Genomic DNA, 19,387 nt, shown 5'->3' with positions numbered 1-19,387 from the left:
GACGGGATGTCACATCAAATGAGACTATACCATCCGCACCATTGAGTAGTTTAAGTCTCAATGTTACGACATCAACGAAAAATCACATGAAAAATATATTCTAGTTGTGTTTTAAGGAGCCACATCATGTTGCAGAATGAGAGAGAGAGAGCAGCGTTTGCAGCATAATGCATTTCAGAGAATAAAACATTAACCGGGGAAAAGGGAAATTTGAAAAGGAGATTATGAAGCAAGACCAACCTCGGGGTTTCTGACATTTTCCTGTATAGACAGGCAGCACACAGAGTTATAACCATCCGGTCTGAAATGTGTGGCGCAGTCACAGCCTGGTGGGAGGTCGTGTGTGAGGGCACACGGCTCTGGCGTGACACTTCTCGAATCAGAAGGGTGCAAATACATGAATGCATGAATCCATGCTGTCTTCAGACGACTGCAGGAATTTAATGAACTGCCGGAGACATAACTCGGTAATGTCATGAGTGTCAGGCTGTTATATCTGCATTATTCCCTCCTGCATCCTGCTGGTCACCTACAGCATATTGAGTGTTAATGCAGCTGATGTTGCGATCGTTGTTCTCTTTTACACATATTTACCTCCACCAAGGAGATGATGTTTTCATTGCCATTTGCTTGTCTGTCTATTTTTAAAGCAGGATTACTCAACAACACCAGCACCGAATAACATGAAATTTTGTGGAGGTTTGGGCCATGACCTAAGGAAGGACCCATTCAATTTTGGAGCAGATCCAAATAAATGGGAAGATCCAGAAGTTGTGGTTTTTTCTTCCCTTTCTCAATAAATGCATAGTGATAATTGGCTGATCAGCCTTTGTGGAGCTCATCTCCAGTCCCCTTCTAGTTCTTGACTTGTTTTACACACATATTGCACATCTACGCACAAACAACATGAGTGATGACTGATAATTATTTTCATAAAACATATGGTATAGTTTGGAAGTTTTGGAAGTGCATTAGTTCCACTTGTAGCACACACATCATTTAGTTAATGTGTGTATACACAGTTGTAATAATACTTTTTTTCTGTTTTACCAGTATTGAGGGGGTTTCCTTGCTTCTGAAATACAGGAAGTGCCAATAAGGCTGTACCAACCTTTTTTTTTTGCTGGATGAATTTTTATTTCAAGTTCAGATTAAGTTGTGGTCATTTGAGATGTACATACATATGTTATTAAAAGCAATCCATTCTGAACAACCTTTAGAGGAATTTTGTTTACAGCAGCAATCTTGGTTGGAAAACACGACTTCATGACGATGCCAAAGTTCTGTCCAGACTCATGCACTCACAAGCAATGAGTCATATAAGAATTTCCTGAAGAATTGAAGTGACCAACATAAGCAGATGGTGGCCACTGTGACAGGCAGTTGGTACAGGCTGTACCAACTGCCTGTCACATCAAGGGGGGTTTAATTTCATTTATATGGCACTCATCTAGTCTTATTGATCATCCAAACTGCTTTACAGTATGAGTCACCACCACCCATTCAAACAAACATACTCATACAGTGCTTCTATACACAGCGGGTAAAGTGTCTTGCCCAAGGACACTTAACACAGGCACAGGAACTGGAGGATCTTAAACCGTCAACCTTCTGGTTAGTGGACGACCCTCTCTAACATTTGAGCCACAGTCGCCCATGTGTCTCTGTTGTTCTGTATTGGTTAGGTGGAGATTGTTAGGTTGTCAGTTGGTTTGTTACTTAACTTTTTTTTAATGGCCCGAGATTAGATCTGTCCCTTTAACCTTATTTATAGAACCAGAACTCTATTGTTATCGATTTCCCTTCCTGCTAAGACCCTCCCAAGCAGTCTGGTTATTTACAGTAATTGCAGGTTGAATATCCAAATGTCAGTCCCATGCTGCTGCAAGGGTTAGGGTGGGTGCAACCTAAACTTTAAAATGAGATGACAAATTCGTTTTTTTTTCTCCATTTAAATTGGAATTATGCTCTGATTCGATGAAGATAAAGATCTAAGTCAAAAAATATGAAATATTTAAAAAATATCTTGATTTTTAAAAAAATAATTTGAAATGAAACAGAGGTGGTTGTAAAAAGCATGCCAGAGATTTTGATACTGGGAAATATGGACAATGGATTTAGCTGTGGTTGACATTCAAAAACTATATTGTTCAAAGTGGAATATTTAAGTGGCTCTTTGTCACCTGTAAATTAGATTTTCAGCCCTGAGTATTCTCTTCAGGGTTTTCTGTGCAACTATGTCCAGACGCAACAATTATGTTGGCAGGAAAGCCAACATAATTATGTGTGTGTGTGTGTGTGTGTGTGTGTGTGTGTGTGTGTGTGTGTAAACACAACCCACGTAGTGCAAAATAAATTCTACCAAATGCTTCTGGTTGCCCCAAAGGGTATATATGCCACTGGGGACACTGATGCCATGTCTTTATTTTTTCTGGGATTTAAGCAACCTGGGGGGAATTTACATTCTGTAATTGAAAACATACACATGGTCAGTCCACCCCCCCCCCCCCCCCCCCCCAGAGGAAATTACTTGCTGCCAACGCAACCATTCCCCTCTCTGTTGCCTGCCTTAGGGAAGCTGAGTGCAATGTTGCAACTATGTGGCATCACATTTCACATTTAAGTGGCAAATCTCTTCTGAGTTTCTCTGCTTTGCCCTGAACAACTACTCTGACACAGTGTTAACCCACAAAGGGAAAATCAGCAACTGAAAGCAGGGGTGAAATCAAACATGTACCCCTAGTGGGAGCCTTGATATTCAGTAGTGTGTGTGTGTGTGTCTGCGCGAATGTGGGCTTTCCACCCTGAAGGATGCAGTAAACACTGCTTTTATTACGATTTGAATATCATCTCTCAGACTGAGGGAGGTAAAATGATTATCATTAATTATAATAAATTTGCTTGTCAAGACTGCAATTATTTTGTTGCCACACAAAGTGGTTATTCAAATAATGGCGTGGTGGAGTGGTGGAATGCGGTGGCGTGAGTGACTTATGATTTTGTTTAACAATCAAAGCCAGGGGAGCTAATTGTTTCACTCATCCAACTTTTTAAATGGCTCCTCGCAAGAGTGTGTGCGTGCGTGCGTGCGTGTGAATTTGGTGATCATGAGCAAAAGACATGTGCATAAGAATTGTCATCTCCGAGACAACTCGGTTCCAGCTGAAAGCAAATTGCAAATTGCTGCCATCATTTGGAAAAACCTTGTTTCAAGCATCACATGATTCTCTGCAGATTGGAGGAATCTGATTCCTTTATGTGTGGAAAAGCTTTTGAAAATCAAAAGGTACTTGAAACTCTTTTTTTTCAACAAGCACTTGCTCAGTTCATATACTAAGTTCTGCTTGCAGATGGACAATAGCCTCATTGCCACAGGATATATTTATCTGGGGAGAGATTTCAATCGAATTTATGACAAAATTCATCTGGTAATGATAACAATGATTTATGAATTATAATTTTTTTTGATGAACCCACTGGTCCCGCTATAATTTGAACCCAAATCTGGAGAAACCTTTTGCATTTTAAAAGGGTATCACAAGGAGATGCAACTCCAATTACTGACTTCTATCAACTCAGTGTATTTTGTCAGTTCTGCGAGGTAACTGACAACCATATCACCACATGAAAAGCATGATATTGGAAGATTCTGAAAAAAAAAACTTATTCCACTCATTGACATGTTTTTAAAAATCCTTTCCTACAATGACTTAATGGTAACCTTGTAAAAAATTACAGGGTTACTTGGAGAGGATATGTGCCGGAACCCCTACAACCTCACAACTGGGGTCCCTCAGGGATCTGTTCTGGGCCCAATCCTCTTCTCTATATACACCAGGTCATGAGGCTCTGTCATTCACTCACACAGCTTTTCCTAGCTATGCAGATGACACCCAACTCATTTGGTCCTTTTCCCAATCTGAAACCCAAGTGGCAGCAGGAATCTCTGAATGTCTGGCCGACATTTCTCAGTGGATGTCGACGCACCACTTGAACCTCAATCTGGACAAGACTGAGATGCTTTTCTCCCATCAACAAATTCTCCATCACCATTGAGAACTCTGTGGTGACAACTTCTCAAACTGCAAGGAACCTGGGTATCACACTGGACGACCAGCTTTCCTTTGCTGGCGACATCGCAGTGACGACCTGCTCCTGCATATTCCTCCTCCACAACATCAGGAAGATACGTCCGCCCCTCACTGAGAGGGCGACACAGGTACTGGCGCAGGCTCTCTCTATCTCATGCCTGGACTACTGCAACTCCTTCTGCTCGCATGTGCCATCCGACCACTGCAGCTCATCCAATATGCAGTGGTCCGGTTGGTCTTCAACCTACCAAAATTCTCCCACACTACAAACCGCACCGCTTTTATTGGTGCTGGTAGTAAGTAATGTGATACTATCACTATAAGGTTAATGCACCAACAAGCTGTTGCCAGCTACCATTAAACAACAAAAGAAGAAGAAAGTTGCCAGCAGGCCCCTTGAAATATGTGTGATGATGCTGTGAGATAAATCCTCCTGTACAAACAGGGAAAACAAGACTGTTACAGCCAAATAAAGGTTCTGCATGAAAACTCCTTAAAAAGGCAAAGAATAAAGAAACATCAGGAGATAACATAGCCCCTCGGCACCCACAAAAGGTTATAATATTTCTCCCATGAAACTCAAAATGTACCAATTCACTACCTGATTAGTATAATTGTGAAGGGGTTAGGGCTCATGAAAAAAAAAAAGCAAATGGTTTTCGATTCCTGCTCCGGAATATAAATGATTGCAGACACACGGCCAGACGGACAGACAGACTGACTAAACACCATATTACCTTCGCATTATCCCCCTGGCATAATTAACAAAAATGAGGTGTTGTGCAATTTATGTAAGGTAAAGTAAGTGACTCATAAGTTTACCACAATCGTGCATAGTCCTTTGAGAGTTTGCTCCGCATGATAGCTGCTTCATGTTGACCTGTCTGCTACAAGTGTAAAACAGGCAACTCCTTTCTAGCAAATGTAAATGTTTATAAACAATATGAATAGAAACGTTAGTACTCCTGAATATAAAACCATCTCCTGTGATTTCCTGTGAATAGTTCAAATACAAATGACTTATCAAAGGGCAGACAATTCATTAAAAAATTTTTTTAACAACTGCATGGGTCACATTAATACTAAGGGCCCACTAATTATCACCCTGCGGGACCAGTAGATCCAATATTCAAATTTTCACGATAAATTTCATTTTTCTTCCTTTTTTTTCATCCGATGGCCAATATATAAATATTGCCATACTTTGGCTCTGATGAATCTGCCTCTTCCTGTCTACAGGGATCACTCTGTGTTCTCAAGCTATGTCTGATTGGCTACACATCATGGGTAATAGCTTGGCACCACTGAAGGCTATGGTGTATCAGTGGCAAAACTATGGGTAGAGCTTTGCCTTCAACTCAGCCCCTCTCCCATTTGATACATTTCGACAACAATATTTTAATTTTTTCTGCAAATATATACATCCTTTCTTTTGGTTATTGCTCTCCTTAATTGGTATCACTTTTGTCCCAGAAAAAAATAATAATTATAGTCAACCCCTAATTGACACTTATAATATATCTGTCAATTATGTTTCAAACTCATATCAATCCAAACCAGGGATACTGTAACTTTAAGTAGTTTCTTGTCACCTCAGAGTTTAGTTTTTTCCTGTCTGTAACCATGGAGACTTGGGCAGTCAACAACACTATCAGAAGTACTTCCATTTTCAGCCTGACACGTTTGAAAAATGTGGCCTGAGAAACTCATTATGGCAAAGCTCTGTCCTGCTGCTGTGAAATGAATAAGGTGGATACCAGCACGTCCGGCCCTTTTACTGAACCTGTACGCACAGGCTTCAACTATCTGTGCACCGCAGTTTATCTCAGCCAGTTGCATTATAACTTTCCATTGAAGTCCATTTCAGTTATCGCACGCACGCACGCACGCACGCACGCACACACGCACACACGCACAAACACACCTCTCCGGAGAAGGCTTGTCCGTTCAGCAGGTGTTCAGAGCCCTGGCCGTCCTCGCTGCCAAAGTGTAGCCGGATCTCCTCCAGGCGATGGCTGTACGTCATTGGTCCCCCAGAGATGTTAACCAGATGCTCCTTGTCCAGTCGCAGAGAGACGTGGCGGCCCGTGTTGTACATCGTACCTCCCACCTGCGGAAGAACACATGAGGCTGAATTTACACAGTTGCACAAGTGCAGAAGAGTCGTGAAGTCAGTAGACTGGCTCGGTAATGTGAGTTACACGGCAGTAACTTTTTTAAGTCTTGCCACCCTCAGCCAGCTAAAGCTACTAGTCATCGTGATCTAGTGAGGCTGCAGCAGCAAAGCGTATGTACTGTAATGTAAAGTAATAATTGAGGGTGCATCATTATTTTGGATTTCAAGCGATTGATCAGGTACGAGATCCAACACTGTCTGCAGACATACATTAAATCGTTTGACACAAACCTATTGGATAGATCTTTGATCATGATGAGTGAAAATACTTCCTCAGCCCAGGATGTATTACATAATTGTAACACGGGAAGTTGTGGGGATGTGACTTGAACATCCAATTAAAATTGTGCTTTGATTTGTTCAGTATGAGTAATATTTTAAAACGTTAATCTTATTATGTTGATATGTGGCATTATACACCTTTCAAAAGGTATTTCCCGTTGGATATTAGACATGTATAAACATAATCTTGGGGAGAAACTGTTGCGAGAAAACAAAAAGTGTGAATTAATATGTTTATCCCAAAACAATCCGTTTGAGTGGAGGTTTATATCTGTGCAATAATAAAGGCAGACAAGATCTGCCGAAATTATGCAAGGAAACTAAATCATAAAAATACAAAAGGATTTCTGTACTGTGAAGTCTTAACTGAAGGCTATTCTACAATCGGAGTCTTCAGGCTGACTTGACAGAGCAGTCATTTGTTTAGAAAAAGCCTTTAAAAAAAAAAACAAGTGAGGAAAATCCGCTTCTTTTGAAGTCTCTTTCAGCCGCACAAGCTTTGGTTTTTAGGTAATAAGGAGAAGCTGTCATCTTGCATTTTTGACAGATTAGGAGTTCAAGTTTTTCGTTGAAGCCTGGATCATCAACAGAGCTTACACAGGAACAGTCCTGAGGGCTTTATTTAATTAGGCGGCAATCGGAGCAGGAGGGAGTGGTGATGTTGTAAACGGCAACCGCACTTCAACAGACAAAAGCAGAGTTTGGAGCTGCAGGTGAAAAGAAGAAGGACAGGGAGAGACGGGGGGGGGGGAACTCTGCGTTCAAAGGTTGAAATCACCAGAATACGCTCACGATCCACTGCAAGGTTTTAGGGGGCACACATGGTATTACACAAAGGCTTGAATAACGATCTTTATCAGGGCTGTTCATTTATTTATAATCAGGAGTTGTTTGAAAGTGAGGCATTGATATTCAAGCCCAGGCTCATGGTGGACTTCCATCGCTCTTATCTGCCCCTTTCTCTCCTCTCCTCTTTCCACTCCCCTTGCTTCCCCCCCCCCCCCCCCCCCCCCCCCCCTTTACCACTCGCTTTTCAAAATGATCACACCCCCTCCTCTAAATTCCCTAAGAAAGAAGTCTGCCCACATATTGTAAATATTTCATAGAAGTTCTGAAAAATCAATGCTTTGAAAAAGAGAAAGAAGAGAGAGAAAGAAGGGGGGCGGGCAATACAAAGAGGAGATAAGAAGAGAGGGAGCGGCAGGAGAGAGGTGTGTGTTCGATTTAGTCTAGGGGACGAGGTGAGATGCCTGGAAAGGCCAGAACGGTAGAAGTGGTCAGGGACGTGTGGATTCGAAAAAAACACAGTAATGAAAGACAATGTGAAATAATCAGCTAAAAAATATAAAGCAGTGCAAGGAAACCTCTGATAGACTACAGCTTTGAACAATCTGTGGATACCTGCCATTTCTGAATTTCCCAAAAAGAAGGACATTAACGTATTGCTCCAGTCAGTGTTTTTATGGGACTGTGAGTAATGTGACGTATCTCTGCTAGTAATGAATCCACAGATGAATCCACAGATGACTGTGACCTGACTGATCTGCAGTCTCTCTCAGCTTTACGCAGTTGTTTTAGCCTCTTAGTTTAGTTGACCGCCGAGACTGGCTGAGGTTGGGCAACCAGGTTGACTTGACAGAGCTGTTGGTGCCATGTTGAGACCAACTCAACGTTTGCTGGGCTGCAACGATCACATACACATTTCTAGTAGATCAGTTTGTAACAGGAACACTATTTCCTCTCTTCACCTCACATTGCAAGCGTCTGTGTTGTGCTAAGAAGGATTTATTACAGAAACCAGAAGTCCTAAGGCCACAGATATTAGCCAATCAATTAAATATTGTGGCTGAGTGATGTATATCTTCTAAAATACCAGTGTATGCATGTCTATGTATGTATTATTTCCCTACATGCCGGCTTAGCCAGAAGCAGGGAATTTTTTTTAGCCTCTATGTATGTGTGTGTTTGTGTGTAATAAATAATGCATTTTCACCCAAAATTTGGGGATATTACTCATCTCCAAAAAATTTTAGAGCCAGAGTCCAAGTCAGAATATGACATCATGCATAGTTCCATAATGGATTTTTTTTGTAGGTATCTCTCCATCCTTTAGGACTATAGACATGACCTTAAGCTTTTAGATCCAAAAAATTTATGATCAAATGATGGTAGGAATGATATCACCATGACGTTACTACAAATGATGAAGTAATGTATTAACTTTTGTAACTAATAACATTAGAGACATGATCTACTTCCTCACTGTATGGTATACATGACATCATTATGAGATAGCATTATGACAATATAAAAAAGTTAGCATTGCCTTATTGGAGTGCATACAATGCACACAGCGTATGCATTGCCCCTCTGATGCTTTTCATTAAAATTTGCTTTATTTCCTTGCAAGAAACTTACAGGCCAAATCGTGAAAAACTAAAGTAGACAAAAATACGTGGACACAGAGAAACAGCTGGAATATGTCTCTCAAGCTTCATTTCATATCTTCACACTGTTGTTTCACAGCAAACATTGTACACACTGTGCACGCGATGACAGTTCTTTTTCTTCTGAGACAATATCTGTTGTTCAGGCCGACTGTTCATGTCAGGGTAAATGGCTTGAGGCTGGCTGGGAGGCGGGGGTAGTGAAATGTGGTTGGAATGACAGAACAGAGGAGCGTAATCGTGTTTGTCCAATAGTGAAACCGAGATGCGGCATGTACAGCAAAAGAGCAGCTCATTTTCTAATTGGTAATTCTTTCATCTCGTGGGATCGATAAACCATGGCCAGTGGGATGAAGTATTCACAACAGCAAAACGGAGGAGAACATCATGGTGGAAACGAACTCTGCTGCAGCCAGCGAGGAAGAAGCTGTAAATGATGAAATGTGAGATATGCAAGTGATAGACTTGAAAAGTTGGGATTTGGGGAAGGAAAACAAAAACTGGAGCACAAAAATAAGTTTTCTGGGAAGAGAATGAAAGCTTCTCATATTTTAGAGCGGAAATCTAATGAGAAGGGGGTAGAAAGAGATCACATTTAGCCTTGTTTAGCCAGCTGGTGGGAGGTACAGTTGAGTAAAACTTGCTTACTTCATTTGTCATGTTTCTGCTGCAACAATTACCAGACAAAGTCAATGCATTTGGAAGGTTGCAAACAAAACAAAGGCACTAGATTCCAATCTGCCAACTCATTATTCTTTTGGAGTCCCGACACTTCGGCGGGCAGAGAAGTAATTATTACAAGCGGGATGTGGGGTTGATATTTTCTCTCTCTGTGCTGCATTTATTTCAGAAAATCACTAGCTGTTGTGCTATATTCATAAAAATAAATCCAGCCTGTCAGATAAGCACAGGACTATGTGTTGCTTTTTGTATCGGGCTGCACAGCAATCAATAAAAAAACACTTTTAGCTGTGCTCATCTCATATCTCAACATTATAATATTACACTGATTATGCTGTTCCAACAAATGGCTTCTAGATTACCTAGGAAACACTTCAATTCTGCTGCACTTCAGTCTCTTGGGCGGCATGCCATGAACAGCATATGAATTCTGGACTCATAATTTTCACATGGCCTGGAAATGAGGCTTTGCTCCTTTCGAGCTATACCATATAGAGTGTCTGAAAACTAATAAAAATATATCAGTGAGCTGCACTGGGCGACATGTTCCCTCATCAGCATGAACACGCACATAATAGTTTATTTTGACTCAGTCCCACACACACATTGTGCTGCCAGAAACAGCAAATGTGGATTAATCTGCTGCTGAACAGTCCCCAACAAATGCACTATGACCCGTTTGAGTCATGTGTGCTAAAAATTCTAGTGGCCAGCTGTTTCAGGAAATTACTGAGCCTCTTGGCATTTTCTCCTTTCTTTAGTGTGTCATATGGCTCCTTTGTGTATGTAAAAGTTGCAAAGTCCAGACTCCACGACCATGATGTTTTCAGGAAAGTGTCTACGTCACAAAGTAACATGCTGGTTTGTTCTAGTTTGGCTCAAATTGGTAAACCTGGACCAAAACCATTGTTGCCGTGGCTACTGCTACTGTGTCTACAGCTGATCAGGACACCTCTGGGAAAGGGGCGGGACATTTCCAACACATGCTCCAAGTGGCTGACCAACAAAAAAGACTTAGCTTTCGGGGGGCTAGCCTAAAGCTAAAATTAGCACTTTAGATTAAGGATAATTGAGGCACGGTATGAGAAAAATAAAGAGTATATTGAACATTATGTTTTTACATTATAGCAAACCTTCAAATTAACATATGGGCACTTTAAAGAACAGTGTATGGAAGCCAGAAAGTATAGGCTACTGCTGGTGTTGGTTATCTGGTCACACACCCTTGTCATTGTCTGTAATTGTAGGCACTCTGGGAACCCGATCACAATATCTGAAGTCTTTTGCTAGAAATCTGTCACTGTTTTGATGATCAAGTAGGTTGTTCAGTCCTGATTTTTCCAACTTTATTTGATAGATTCAATCTTTCCTGGAAGATATTTCCAAGGATATTCAGTAAGTGGTGTTCAAGTTGTGGCCTGCAGCCAACATTTGTCGTAGGGGGGTTCCACAGTTTGCTCACAGTGTGCTGGCCGTTGCTTCAACCCATCAAACACACAATGAAACAGAGGTAGCTTGCAACACGGCTTGATTTAGAAAGCTATTGAATCCTGATGTTGATGACACCCACCCTAAAGTCCCACCCTTTGTCTCAGTAACTCACGTCAAACGTGACCGTGTGCATCTCTTATAACCCCTCTAATTCACCTCATTTTGTTCAAGCAGCGCAAATGTGCTTTTAATTTGTTCCGAGAAGCTTCCAGGAGCGATGGGGCTGAAAAGGACAATTGCACTGCACACTGGTCCCCCCTTAACAGATAGTGATGATCTCGGTGCACTACCACATTAGAGATAATAGCTTGGCGAAAGTAAACAAGTCATAAAGGAGATTGTCAACGGTCTGGGGCAAACTTGGTCGTAGTGGGCAGGTACGGTAATAGACAGCATCAGTAGCATGCTTGTAATGAGAAAGCACAAGCAACATCATCATTATCTGAGCACACGGATCAATAGAGTAATTCACCCCTTGTTACAAGAAGTCTCCACTAACTACTGTGTGTGTTCAGTTATTAGACTGCAGTGCTGCGCTATTTACGTGGAACAACTACAAAAAAGCCTACATTAGCTAATAAAGAGAGCTTTTAGCTGAAAGAAAATCTTACACCTGAGAAAAAACCAAACAAAAAAACAACCTTTTAGAGTACTGTACTTTCCATCTCGCAGGGATGAATAGTTAGTGGAAATGGTCATAAGGTACGTGAACACATTATATTAGACAGTAACTGTGAATAGCACACATGCTTTAGCACCCATAAGATGGGCTTTAATATCTTCTCTATAGGCCTGCAGCTGTGAGCACTGAATCATGTCGAAAGCATCGTGGCATCAAGACGACTGGTGCCCTCTTCAGGTGTACAGGATGGAATGGATAGAGGTGGCGGGGATGTATGTACATAGCATGGGAAGGCAGGAGGAAAAGGAAGTAGAAAATAGACTGTCAGTGATAAGTTAAATACAAGCAGGGCTGCGTGGGCTGCAGCACAGTGACGTTATGGACACAATCGTTCCAGTAGTTCCAGTATTGCTTCATGATGAAAGAGTCGGCGCAGAACCAAGGCATTAGGAAATAGTTTTCAAGAGACTTAATAAGAATAACATCATTTCTAGTTTGTTCAAGGCAAACCTTTCACGGAACAAATTATTTTGGGCAATTCTACAAAACCCTGGATAATGTTAATTGCCGACCATACAAGTACATTGTTAAATATGATGCGATTAAAGCCAAGATACTCTTGAAATTTTATCAGACCATGTCTGAAAGGAAAATTACTTCTAGCTTTTCCACATGGTCACGTTTGAAGGTGCGGCATAAAAAAACCTGATGTGATGAAAGTGGGGTGAGTTGTCATGAATCGTACAAATGGTTAGTGCTTTTGGTCTTCTCTCGACCACTCTCATGGTGTTGGCATGTTTCAAACATGTGGATTTCATTTTCAACTTGATGAAAAGATCAAATGTATAGTGATGCACAATGTTTTCAAATGCAACTTGTTTGCACTTGCAATATTCAAGGTAGAAATAACAAAACTATGCACGACTATGCTTAATTATTAACACCACATATTCACATAATCACCACATAGCAAGTATAGAATCTAAGATCAAACAACATAAAATATATTTGGAGATCACAGCTCCCTCAAGCCAGAAACCTTTAAATTCCACAGCAATACAGGTCTGTATATCAGCCCTGAGGAAGAAGATGTGAGGAATAATTTTTTTCTGACAGTCTCCCTGTGTTCACATCGGTATTATCACATTTGTTTGTAGAATTTCACCAGAGTTTAATTGGGCAGTATAGTAAAACTAAACCCACAAACACGTTGAATCCAACTGCAACAAGTTAATACATTTCTCCTTCAGTAATTCTCTAAATAGATGTTGAGAAAAGAAGGTTTTTTTTAAAATACAGCTGCTGAAGCTTTGGGCTCCTTAAATGTGACAGCTTAACAGCTTCCCTGAAAAAAGGAGACCATCCATACCCCTTTAGTCACATTAAAAGAAAGTGGTCAGGGGAACGTGTGGATTTAGAAAGCGCTTATATTACATTTTTAATCCTCAGCACCTCTATGTGCCCATAAGCAGATTCATTTCATTCTCAGTATGGAAGCCCATCTTTTTCTTTCTGTCTGTGATCATGTTGAGATATCTGATATGCCAGAAAACTGAATTTTAAGAGAGCCAGTGGACCATCTCACATCTGGCCATCAAGATGAAGGCATTTTCTGATAACTAAGTACCAAATACCTGCCAGAGCATCAGACAGAATCAGTATAGATAGTTGTAGTGTCTCTTTGTCTGTAGCTCTTCTTTCCCCCGCTCTCTTTAATTTGGTCAAAGCCGTCCTACACCTAAGGTTTTTTTAAGGCAGTTATTTTGAACCCTGGGGCTGTTTCTTCCTTTGCTGGGTTTGCTTGGACTCATGAGAACATGGCAATCACAGTCGGGTGCAGACCATATCAAATACATCAAGCTCTTGTTGGCAAGGAGGTTTCTAGGTACATTTCCGAACCAACGGAACCTATGTTTTACACTGATAACGTGATTGCCCCGATTCTTGATCTGACACAATTTTGTGAAAGTCTGTATGATGCGTTAAAATACAAATGATATGCCCCATATGTAATATACGTGAAACCCTTATCCTCATGAAGAAGACACGAGTAAAACTGGCAGAAGGCCCGAGGCTGTGAAGATCAAGGGCTGGATGAGTTTGCATGCTTTCTTTCAACTCTGGCAGTTCAGGTTCAGTTCCTAATTGTTACCAAGAAGTTTTCATGTTGTGTGAAGCTTTCACTTGCATCAAAAATATTTTTTTGAACCATGTCCAGAAGTACTGAGCATCCAAACAGTATATCTCGTAGAGTATATCTCGTAGAGTATTTCTCTTACGAAAGCCTGTAAGGAGGGGAAAACAGCAACCTGGTTCAGACCTCGAAAGCTCACAATTAACAGTAACAACTCTATCCAAAAACAATATCAATGAAACTACCCTCTGGTAAAAAGAGCAGACCCTGTGAAAACTGTCAATTATAGGAACACTGTCTCTTAATAGAAAATCTTTCCCATGCAATCGCCGATACAACAATAAGCACACTCACCTACATTGCATTGGGGTGGGAGCAAAATTTGAAATTTGTGACCCCAAATTTTTATTTAATTAAGTAACGGTAGATTATATTTGACGTCAGTCAGCTGTGCCATGACTTTGGTCCAGACTTAAAGAATATCAGACGCTTGTGATTCTGACTTTCCCTCGAGAACCACCATCAGGTGGATATTTTGGTGTTCTAACGAGGGTTATCTTGACCGCTATCAAATAGATCAGAATTTTTAACACATTCATGGTCCCGAGAGTGAATATTTTTGGTGAGCCCCTGACTGCCAGGGTACAGGGATTTCACCAACAGTTTCAAAATTTTGCCTCAGATTTAACGTCTAAACCATTATAAATTGTATTGCTATAAACATACTTTAGTGCTATTTAACATATGTTGAATACATCTGCTGCCTTGAACCAAATAAATGCTTAACTCATACGTCATATTTGACATGAGATGGCAGTCCTCCCTATTTCACCCCAGCTACTGCTCTGAACCGCTTCAACTTAGCTGGATTCCACACCAGACCCCCACCTCTTCTTCCCGATCTAATAGCTTGATGATGAGTGGCCAATGATTCTACCCTGTCCTATCAAACCATTTCGCTGGCTTCCAGCTCTCCTCCAGAGAGTATCACTCTCTTTGTCATTCCTGCCACAGTGCTAGCTTTCGGAACAGAGCCAGTCGGCAAGATTAGCTGTCTGTAACCACCGCTGGAAATCAAATAACAGCTGATAAGGTAGAAAAAGGGGAAGACGCAAAAGGCTCACGTAATGTCATAGCTTTTCTGTCTGAGCAGATGACTGCAATCAAAATAGCGGACAAGGGCTATTTTTTGGAATGCAGTCAGGGTACAAGAGATTTCATCTTGTTCCCCGAATTTAAAAGTTCTCTCTGCTCTGCCAAAGTCATGAACTGTACAAGTGTCGAGAGGGTGAATAAAAATAATAGACTTTTTCTTTACTCCCACTTTTCTGACATTGTAGTGCTTACCTCAGGGCAGAGGCAGGCAAAGGCAGCCAGGTTGATGGAACTAGCTTTGATGGAAGACAGGTACGACGATAAATATTTGATGCTATTGACGGGCTGTTGTGCTCAGAATGAGAGTTATGGAACTTGTACATCCTATCATGATAAAAGGTTTTCTCTGGCCCCCAACCCGACTCTGCATCTATGTGTACAGTAATCAATGGAAACAAGTGAAATTAGGTCTAAAAGCTGATATCGATTCAATACCCTCAAATATTTTGGAAACCTGACGAGTTGGCTAATGAAACCCTTTAAATGCAAGTAGCTTTGCAAATCAGGGAAGGGATTTTAACAGATGCTATGGAGCAGTTTCAAGAATGAAACACCATGATTATGATTCAGATAGTGAGCTGTAGATTAAGAGTAAAGTAGAATGTGTGTTTGGTTGTGGTCGTATCTGATCATTCGTTTGTGCTTCCCTGATTGTCAAATGAGCAACCATATGCTGCCAGAGCGGGGGCCTCCCCCTCATCTTCAACAACCACTTGAAGACTCATCTCTTCTGAGAGCACCTCGTTTCCTAACAACTCTAGTACACTAACATGTCTACAGTAGCTAGCACTTACTGTGCACTTTACCTGATCTCAGATTTAGCACTTAGTACCTACTTCAAGGTTTTCTATTGTAGCGAAGCTTTAGTGATGTTCCACAGTTGTACATCACTTTGCATAAAACTGTCTGCTAAATAAGTACAGTAACAACCAACTTGCACCAAGAATTAAGATGTCTCGTATCCAGATTGTATCTATATACGTTTTTATTCGGATTACATGTACAGCTGGTATTAATATGTGGCTCTATTGTCCACATTGAGGTCTGACTGACATCAAATCGCTCTGTAGCCATTTGTGAAGCTGTGTTATTGCACCTCCGTAGGTGGTTGGGTCGATACAATCCTATGGTCAAGCGCTGTCTGATTGCAATCCAGTCTGCCAAAATGTTTTTTAATGCCAGGTTTAAAAGCCAAAACCTAAGCCTTAACTGTTCTGAAACAATCTGCCATCTGTCATATTTTACTCTGACACTCTTCCACAGATTGACGGATGCTGGTCCTTCCTCTGAGGAAGTCTCGCTGAGAGAGGAAGATGAGGTTTTTCTAGCCTTCTATTCCTAGCATCATCTTCATCAGCGTTGCCATAATTAAACAACTTCATATCTCTTGAAAATAGAAATATGCATCAGAATTAGTACATTATATTGCTGCGACGTAAATTTGTAGTGACGCCTCGGAGCGCTCAATTTGAATAAAGGTCTGTGTGCTCTCGAGCTGGATCGATTTCGTGGAAGCCTTCGCAGGCGAGCGTTAAGCAAAGATGTTTGAAGTGATGCTCTGGAACCAGTCTTACAGCGCCATCTGTTTTCTCACGAGCCACGTCTGAGAGGGAAGAAGGAGGTGGCGGGCGGCAGCGAGGCTCATACGTGTGATCAGTACAAAAACACAGATGGTTAAATGCACACAAACATTAGCATGTGCAGACACTTAAATCTGGGGTTCCCATCATTACCCCGGTGAAAAAGGAACTTTCCTCAACTTTCTACAGTAAGAGTTACAGGTGGACTTCCCTCTGCTCAAAACTAAACAAAGTCTGTATTTTATGGCACACATTTGTCAAGATTCTGAATGCTATTTCCACCACTGACTGAACCATTAACTGTAAATAAAGATTGATGATGCAACTCCACTTCCTCCCATTGTACAAACATGTACATTATAATATAATATCCCGCATGAGGGTCTGTCATTTTGCATGTACAGGTAAAACATGATTTGGGTTTTTAGGTCTTTGCAGAAGTGATCGCGGAGTGGAGCCGCAGTCGAGTTCCTGCCAATGCATGTGCCTGACCACTCTCAGCTGTCAGTCATGACGTTTATTCGGATTTCATAGTATCAAATGACTAATTGAAACTTACCAGACATATGAACACTTCGACACTTTTGGGGACCTGTCATTTCGTCCATCTTAATATACAGTCTGCGTGCTGAACAGGGACAAGACAGGAAAGTTTTTTTCATAATCATAGGTTTTCTAATGTTGCTTCCTAACTTAGTGGGAGACTTATATGATCCGTATGGCCTCCCATCAAACTCTTTAACTTTCCATGCAAATTCAGCAAATTTGCCCAAACAAATTCAATTTAGTGCAGAGCGTTAGGGGTGCTATCGGATTTGATCATCTGTGAAGTAAGTAAATTTGAGAATGCCCTGAGCTATGGAAATCCTTGCATATGGCTGTGCATTTCGTTGCAGAATCAAATTTGAGCTCTGACTCAGTGTGCACACTCAGCCTCAAGCAATGAGTGATGCCTTGGATATCCTGTGTGAGTCTTGAACCCTCAAACATACCCCAGTGCTCTCTGGGTAGAGGAGGAAAGGAGGTCAGGAATAAATTAAATTAGTGTCAGAATCCTCGTCCATTAGCAGCTCTGATTGTAGTGGCATCCTCATTAGCATTCAGACAGGGTGCGCGACTGCAAAAAGCTGCCGTCGCCCTCTTATCATTGAGGGGTGGTTAAAAAGCAGAGCAACGTGTGTGTGTGTGTGCGTCAGCCTGTCTGAAGTACAATGTCTTATCTCCCTGTGAAGATCTGGATTCATACCGCAGCTCCAGCTGCTCCAACAGCCGACGAGTACGGGAAATTGCAGAGGCCATTTTTCAAGTGGAAAGCCCCATATTTGTGTTTTGCACTTGAGCCGAACAAAGCCTTAGAGTAACTATTGTAATGATTTAACTTGAGAGGCTTTGATGTGAAAATCACTTTAGCGACTTCACAAACACATTTGAGGTTGAAGGATATTAAACCCAAATAGATTATGGTGCTGACATGCTGCACTGTCACACTGTGTGGGATTAAACTTGTGAAGCAAAGTACCTTGGAAGGAGAGCTTCATGAGTGCGTGACATCATATGAAGAAATAACATTATCATTTTTGTTGCAGTGTAATTCAGCGAGACGATAGAGAGGCAAACTGGAAAGAGGAGGGATGAGTATGAAAACAGTAAGGGCGGAATTTGAATCAAACAGATGGATAAGAAAAAAAAGGTGTCCTCATAATGTGTCTTAAAATAGGGGAGGTCGCCCACACAGACACTCTGCTCCTGGGTACTTGGCTCTGATTTATTCATTTTGTTTGTGGTAAGGAGAGATCCACTGGGGATTGGAAAAGGGGAAAGCCCTGTGCCTTGCCCTGGGGCTCTCTTTATGCGGCTTAGGCAGCAGAAAGTCTAAATTTAAACCCCTGGTTTTTCACATCATTATTCCTCAGCTTCTTTTCAAAGCGTGTGAACTGAAAGTGACTAGAGAGTCGGTTTCCGAGTGGCTGGAGTGTGTTTCAAAGCCCTGAATTGCAGAAGAAACCCTGTGATCTGAGTTGGTTTAAAGCCTCCGGACAGTGGAGGCCAGTGGGACTGCACTACGACGGAGCAGAAACCGTGGACAGTGAGTTCCGGCGTGATCTGCATCAGATCCACGGCCGGTGTTCACATCCGGGGGCTACAACAGAAAAAGGCAAGCAGGCTGGCAAGGTTAGGGCTATCGACAAGAAGGAACAAGAGAAAAAGGAAGCGCGGCTGCCTCTGAAATGAATGCGCTAAGTCGGGGAGAGATGAAAGACGGGGTTTCAGGGATGCTGCACAACGCACGGGATGCACAGCTCAAAACACAGTGGAATCAAAGAGTTAGAGCCGAACCAGCGAAACAAAGGGAGGTAGAGCTCGAGGAAGGCAGGAAAGCAGAGGCCATCCATCGTTTTAAAAGCTTTTTCACTTTGCCTGTTGTCGACTGAAGTGGGGACACTGAAGTTGAGGGGCTTGTTGCAGAGTCCTTGACTCATTAACACTGGAAACACGTAGCAGGAGCAAAGAATAATGAATAATGATTTCGAGCATAAATATTCTACAAGCATTTTTATTTTTATTTTGCCAAGACCAGACTACAAAACATTTGTGTCCGGGGATGGTCAGTACATCAGCTTAATCATGGTGCCTTAAGTTTCTGCTGTTTCTTAGCTTTCTTGAGTCCCAAATTCTGTCTTAAAAAAATTAAGAGACTTCATTAGCAAGAAACATTGTGCTTCTAGTT

General features: G+C 41.5%; 1 protein-coding gene across 2 annotated transcripts in view; it reads right to left on the bottom strand.

Moving 5' to 3' along the window:
- The window catches only part of ca10a (carbonic anhydrase Xa), a 221,028-nt gene that overhangs the window by 26,361 nt on the left and 175,280 nt on the right, over window positions 1–19,387 (bottom strand). For both annotated transcript variants that reach the window (XM_035613561.2, XM_035613562.2), the window contains exon 4: window positions 6,016–6,201. In XM_035613561.2, coding sequence (XP_035469454.1) covers window positions 6,016–6,201 — 186 coding nt within the window. The remainder of the gene's footprint in view (window positions 1–6,015; window positions 6,202–19,387) is intronic.

Source organism: Scophthalmus maximus, chromosome 16 (assembly GCF_022379125.1).
Source record: "Scophthalmus maximus strain ysfricsl-2021 chromosome 16, ASM2237912v1, whole genome shotgun sequence".
NCBI lineage: Eukaryota > Metazoa > Chordata > Actinopteri > Pleuronectiformes > Scophthalmidae > Scophthalmus > Scophthalmus maximus.
The sequence above is the reverse complement of the archived record's forward strand: the minus strand, read 5'-3'. Positions and strand labels throughout refer to the sequence as shown.